This window comes from Microtus ochrogaster, chromosome X, assembly GCF_000317375.1.
Source record: "Microtus ochrogaster isolate Prairie Vole_2 chromosome X, MicOch1.0, whole genome shotgun sequence".
Lineage (NCBI taxonomy): Eukaryota > Metazoa > Chordata > Mammalia > Rodentia > Cricetidae > Microtus > Microtus ochrogaster.
This window is the reverse complement of record NC_022026.1, coordinates 59,185,507-59,192,281: the sequence shown is the minus strand read 5'-3', so window position 1 is coordinate 59,192,281 and position 6,775 is coordinate 59,185,507. Positions and strand designations below refer to the sequence as shown.

Genomic DNA, 6,775 nt, shown 5'->3' with positions numbered 1-6,775 from the left:
TTCGAGACCAGCCTGGTCTACAGAGCTAGTTCCAGGACAGGCTCCAAAGCCACAGAGAAACCCTGTCTCGAAAAACCAAAAAAAAAATAAATAAAAAAAAGAGTTTAATGGCGACCTGGGCAACACTATGAGCTTGTCTCAAATAATAAAGCCTCCAAACAATCAATCCAAAGCCAGCCAGCAAACAAGCAAGCAAGCAAAAAGAACACTGGATTCATTAGAGTACATATTCCTTACCTAATTTGGTTGCTTTATGGAGAAGAAACCACTGTATGCTTCTAGTTGTGAATTATTTAACTCTTTTAAATAATAGAAAAACTCTTTGCTAAAAGACAGAAACAAGGGTTCTGCTGGAGTTCTCTGCTGTGTGATTGCTGGCTTTAAAGAGCAGGCTCTGGGATGGATGTGGGCCACTACAGGGCAGTCGTTTCTCTCCTGTCTTTAGTTAGGAAGGTGGCAAGAGCTTCAATCTCTACCATGTCAAGGGTCAAGCCAGAAGCTTCCTTTCTGTTTCCTGCTTTGGGCACTTCAAAGACTAGCCCTTTTTAATTCATGTTGAGAAGTCCTGGAACAATGCCCTTTAAAAACACATATGCAAATGTGTATATAGTTTCTTAAAATGGGTTTATATTTTAAGTTAGTAAACAAAGTAATGTGTTTCACTGTGGCATTTTCATGCATGTATATCATTTTACTTTGTTCCTATGTGTCCCTTTTCCCCATCCCTCCTATCCTATTTTTTGCTGGTTCCCTACCTCCCCCAAATAGTCCCTGTCTTTGCTGTCGTGTTATATATATTCTATTATTCTCTATTTTAATTAAAACTTTATTATAAAGAACTTGCAAATAAAAAATATCACACACCAAAATGAAGTTCATCAGAATGAACTTCTGTATGGTTAGAAAAGCCATTCTAAAGCTATAGAGTTTCACACTGGATTTTACACTTTCACTAGAGAACATACTTTTATACACATACCTGTCATTAAAACATGGAAAAATTCATGTGAGTGACAAGTAAATCCCATGGAGGCTGAGTGACGTGAACCATCCGGAGCTGAGACTCTTCTCTCAACATGTCTCTAAACTTTTGCTAATTCTCCAACTTTATTTTCCAAATCAACAATTTGGTCTTTGCTATGTACAACCATTCATTACATTGGGTGGGGGGGGGAGAGGTTGTTTTCTGAAAAACTCGAGACAGGGTCTTATGAAGTCCAGGCTGGCCTTGAAATCCTGACTCTCTTGCCTCTGTTTCTCGCGTGCTGAAATTATAAGCATGCATCACCATACCCAGCCATAAAACTAATTTTTTTGGTGTTTCGAGACAGGGTTTCTCTATAGCTTTGGAGCCTGTCCTGGAACTAGCTCTTGTAGACCAGGCTGGCCTCAAACTCACAGAGATCAGCTTGCCTCTGCCTCCCGAGTGCTAGAAGTAAAGGCATGCGCCACCACTGCCTGGCTATAAAATTAATTTTTAATTTCCAAGATTTTTTCTTTTCTTCTTGAACTATTTTCTAACAACTTGCCCTTATTTCATGACTGGAAAAAAACGCTCCCATTTCTTTCTAAACATTTTATCAGGAAATATTTTGGGTGTTTCTTGTGGTTTCTGTTTGTTTATTTGTTTGTTTTTTGACTTCTGAGATAAGGTCTCACACCTTGAAGCTCATGTTGGCTTATATAACTCATTATATAGTCTGTGTTGGCCAGGAACTTTTATATGGGTTTACATCATCATGCCTCGCTGAAGGGTTTTTAACAGTAAACATCTGCAGTTGTTTGATTATTTCAGCATCCCCACTCCTTCATGTATTTATTCAGTATCTTGGTTCATCAGGTAGGATGGGAACCCCTATTACGGTATTAAAAATCAAAACCAGAGAAGATTATTCTGGGCAGAAAAATCTGTTGTCCTCAAGATCTGTTTCCCTACTAATGCCACATTCCCCCCCCCTCCTTCAAGGGTTTCTACTTTCTCTAGATGTCTAAGAAAACTAACAGCTATTAGGCAATCTATTGACAAGAAGGAACCGCTACAGCGTTCCCAACAACAGTCTTGAATAAATCAGCTAAACAAACTGGCTGAAACTCATGATTGTCTTTGGCTCTATTTTGTCTGCTCTAATTCCTTCCACCTTCCTTTGGCTTTTCAAGTGACCAAAAATGCCTCTTTTGTGATTTCTGTAAGGCCTGGGAAAAGAAGGGAGAGTATGTGGACACATCTGTCTACCCATTTTAAGGTTTGTGGGGGAGAGGGTCCTGTAAACAGTAGGAGTCATTCATGTACAAATCACCTGCCTTCTACACTCTCATGCTACTTAGATGGGATTCTGGAACTCCTTTCTGTTTCTCTTCAAACAATCAGTTAGCACTTTAGCATTTGTCCTTCTGCAGCTGCTCTTCAATGTTCTCTATCTTCTCCAAGCCTAAGGAACAATGCTTTCTGAATTATCATTTAGACAAAATTCACATGACTTTAAAGAAATCCCTAGAAGTTCTGTTTCAGTTAATAGAAAATATTAACTAGACCAACGAGTAAACCTACACAACAGAAAATGAAACAAGGCAAAGCTCTTCGCCTGATGGCTTCAGAAAGTGACTAAGGCAGTGAAGAGGGCTAAAGTCTCGGAAGAAAACACCAAATGTGTGAGCCCCACACTTCATGAGCCCCAGTTCCCTCAGACACCCGAGAAGCTGAGGAGAGAATCTGGCAGACTCAGGTGTAACAGACTGAGAATGACAGAGACTGGAGGGCGGACTGAGGAAAGAGATGTGAACTGCCCAAGCTTTAGGTTGAAACCCTAGATGAAAATGCAAAAAGAGACACTAACACTCACAGGAATTGAATCCATCTTTAACCTTTCTTGTTGATTGGGTTAAGATGATCTTGAATCCCTATAGCTGATGCTAACTGAGAGCAGTCCTAAACTGAAATACATAAATCATCTCTGAAGGAGAAACATCATCCAGAGCAAGTTATCTCTAGATGTCGTCTTTGCTCATGTTTGTCACTGAGAAAAGAAGACATATACACAAAAAAGACAGTTTAGGACACTGGGTGTATGACTTTGAGACGCAGTGATTTCTGAAGCAGTACACAAAAGACACTAACAAGAACAGGATCAATCAACCAGATTAAGAGTTTCTGTTCTTCAAAAGACTTAATTTGGAAAGTGAATAGACAAGAGGAAAAGGATTTTTATCAAATATAACCAGCAGAAGGTACAAATTCAGCTATATAAAAAACTCTTACCAATTAAGAAAATTGCACACAGCCCAATAGACAAATGGGCAAGAAATGTACAAGCATTTCATAAAGGAACATAGTTAATGGCCAGTAAATGTGTGAAGAGAGTCCTCAATCCCATGAGCTGCCACAGAAATACAAATTAAAGCCATAGTAAAATATACAATAAGAATAATCAAAAGACTGACAATAACAACAACAACAACACATGTGGAGCATGTGGAGCAACTAGAACATTCAAACACGAGGAATATGTGAAATAGTATTACCTTGGAAAACTGTCTTCTAACACTGAACCTACACATGTCTTAAGGAGTGGCTACAAACAAGATATCCTGACCTAGGGTGTTTTGAGTATTAAGACGGCCTATAGAGCTGAATCCTATCCACCTTGACCAAACATCGGAGCCTATTCCTGCTCCTTCAAGGATAAGACAGAGAGTGGTTTCCTACAGGGAACTTGGTCTAAGGTGTTGTCACTGCACGTCCTGCCAAAAAAACATCAGAATGCTTAACTCAGGAAATAGTGGCTTGATGTCTCAAGTATTGAAGCAGGTGACTGTTCTGTTTGTCCTTTGTGTCATGTTAAAGCAGTCTTTTGTCTTCTTCCCCCCTTTTTGGATTGGGATACATAAACACAGGGAAAATAAACACAGGCGTATTCAGTATTCACTGGGTAGCCCTCCTGGTTCTAGCCTATGTCTCTGTATTTCTTTCATATCTCTGTTCCTCTTACCTAATTTTTCTAATCTACACACCCCTACCCTGGAATATGTGAACCCTGTCAAGGCTGGACCCCAACAGATGCCGCCCCCATGTGTGGTTCGGACAGTGGATGTTGTCACCAATGTCTCCTGAGCCCAGGAGAAGGCTAAAGGATACTTGTGATCAAACCCATACCACAGCCTGAATATCCATGCACTCTCCTGCTTTGTCCGGCTTCCTCCAGCAGAATCCAGGCCATCCTAGAACAAACCAGAGAATGCTGATTAGGGAAAGGGATAATGAGAGATGGAGGAAAGGCTAGTTTTAAAATTGTAACTGTTGTGTTTTGCAGTGCTTAAGATTGACCTCAGAGCCTTGCACAAGTGAGACAATTGATCTCAACTCTGATGAATATCTTGCATATCACCATAGAACCTTCATTGGTGATGGATGGAGATAGAGACAGAGACCCACACTGGAGCACCGGACTGAGCTCCCAAGGTCCCAATGAGGAGCAGAAGGAGGGAGAACATGAGCAAGGAAGTCAGGACTGTGAGGGGTGCGTCCACCCACTGAGACAGTGGGGCTGATCTAATGGGAACTCACCAAGGCCAGCTGGACTGGGACTGAATAAGCATGGGATCAAACCAGACTCTCTGAACGTGGCTGACAAGGAGAGCTGACCGAGAAGCCAAGGAAAGGCACTGGGTTTTGATTCTACTTCATGTACTGGCTTTGTGGGAACCTAGTCTGTTTGGATGATCAACTTCCTAGACCTGGATGGAGGGGGGAGGACCTTGGACTTCCCATGGGACAGGGAACCCTACTCCTCTTTGGACTGGAGAGGGAGAAGAAGAGGGAATGGGGGGAGGAGGAGGGAAATGGGAGGAGGGAAGGAGATGAAAATTTGTAATAATAATAATAAAAAGAAAAATTAAAAAAATGCATGGGCTCATAGAACTACAACTTTCCCAGAGCTAGAGCTCACAGTGGAGAACCACACACTACCATAGCTTCAAAGATACAGCTCAATGGTAGAGGATTTGTGTAGCATACACAGGGTACTGTGTTTAATGCCCAGAACCACACATGTAGAGATATATTGAGAAGCAATATTCTAGCAGAAATTAAGCAAACACCAAAGGAAAAAACTGAATTCCTAAAGTAAAAAGTTCTAGTCATGTTTGTGGGTAGATGGAACCAATATTAGCATAAAATCTCTTTGGCATTTTATTTTAATAAATGAAGGTACTTCCAAGTACCTTTCAGGAGTTAATTACCTTACTGTAGTCTAGATCCTTGCAGGACAAAATTGTACATGGCCAATGGTAAAGAAAAAAAAGCCTGTGTAAAATGAACTTTCCAGTTCATTTTTCCCAGTGTCGACCTAGATAGACGACAATGCTAAATTTCCTGACAAACTAGCCCAAGAGCTCTTTGTGGTCTTAGCACAGGTTTTCAGTTACAGAATTACATATCTCTCTACTAGCTTTAGGGGCCAATGACCAAGGAGATGAGAGTCAGGCTAGGAATTGTGGGATTTCTACCTACTGTAAAGTAGCAAGCTCCTTATCATTTCTCTCAAACATCCTCACCAATTAATTTTCAGTTATCTATAAATCAGACATTTATTTGAGGTTCAAGATATCTTTCCTATACAAGTATATTATAAACAGTACAATTAATATAAAAATGAGATTGACTTCACCAGTTTGAGGGCACTGCTTGGATTCTATATTGCTAGATGACAGGTTCTCCAAGTACAAACAGTTGATGAAACACACCTATTTTTATCACCACCCTCTTTAATACTACAGAGAGAGGCAAGTCTGAAAGTGAGAAACAATCAACAATATATACTAAAACTAATTACAAGTAATTCTAAATGACAGTGAGTGTAATTCTATAGCAATAACAAAGTTAGTCAGATGAGCATATAGAATAACCTTCTATATGATATGTGCAAGTACTGTTTAAATTCCATTGTGGGGATTCTCTTTCCCTCGCAGCCTGTTGGTCACCAGGTCAAGAGGGGAAAGAGGCAGAAAGCTTTGTCTACGGCCCATGAGCACGGCCAAATACAGCCCTCCAGGAGACAGATTTCAGTAAATCAGCTCAATTTTATTCTAGAGTATATAGGAATATATAGGACTGAGGAGTCTGGGGAAAAACCCTAATTTGCATTAGGTGGTCCGCTCCTATCACAGGGTTCAGTATTTGGCAGTAGGGTCCTAAAACAGAGCTCCTAGAGCAAATCTTCTTAGCAGGCATCTGTGTCAAGGATCAAGCTAAATATAAATCAGACAGATGCTTTAGGAACAGCTTTTAGATAGGTCGGTCCTCCAAGTCCAGGGACATTCTCCAGATAAGGGCAGGTAGAGGCAGGAAGTAGTGCTGGAGGGAGGGAGCTCCCTGTTGCTGAGCTTATTGAGATAAGCTGCTAGGCCATAGGGAGGCTGTGACCTCTGAGCAACCAGCAATGTCTTCCAACATTCCACTATCAAAAATCATTTTAAAAAATAGTTGCCATGGTATCTGAGGAATGCTTACGAATGGATATGGAAATGGTACAGTTAAATATGCCCTTCTGTGGATGAGAAATATACATAAGGAGAAACTGAACAGACAAATATGGGAGAAAGGGGGAATTTGCTGATAGTTGTTTCTCTGAGTAATTGCTAACTAATGACAATGATAGAAAAATTTCAAAATGCTACATGACTGAGTGGAAAAGTGGCAGATAGCCTTTCTATGAAAAAAAACCTAAGTATGTTTCTAAGTTTTTAGAAAAGATTTACAACCTGTCTGTCTGTCTGTCTG

The 6,775-nt window shown here is 40.4% G+C and overlaps 1 protein-coding gene across 2 annotated transcripts in view; it reads right to left on the bottom strand.

The window, feature by feature from the left end:
• The window catches only part of Slc9a7 (solute carrier family 9 member A7), a 179,253-nt gene that overhangs the window by 12,512 nt on the left and 159,966 nt on the right, over nucleotides 1-6,775 (bottom strand). For both annotated transcript variants that reach the window (XM_013350666.2, XM_005358930.2), the window contains one exon: nucleotides 4,133-4,215. In XM_013350666.2, the coding sequence (XP_013206120.1) occupies nucleotides 4,133-4,215 (83 nt within the window). The remainder of the gene's footprint in view (nucleotides 1-4,132; nucleotides 4,216-6,775) is intronic.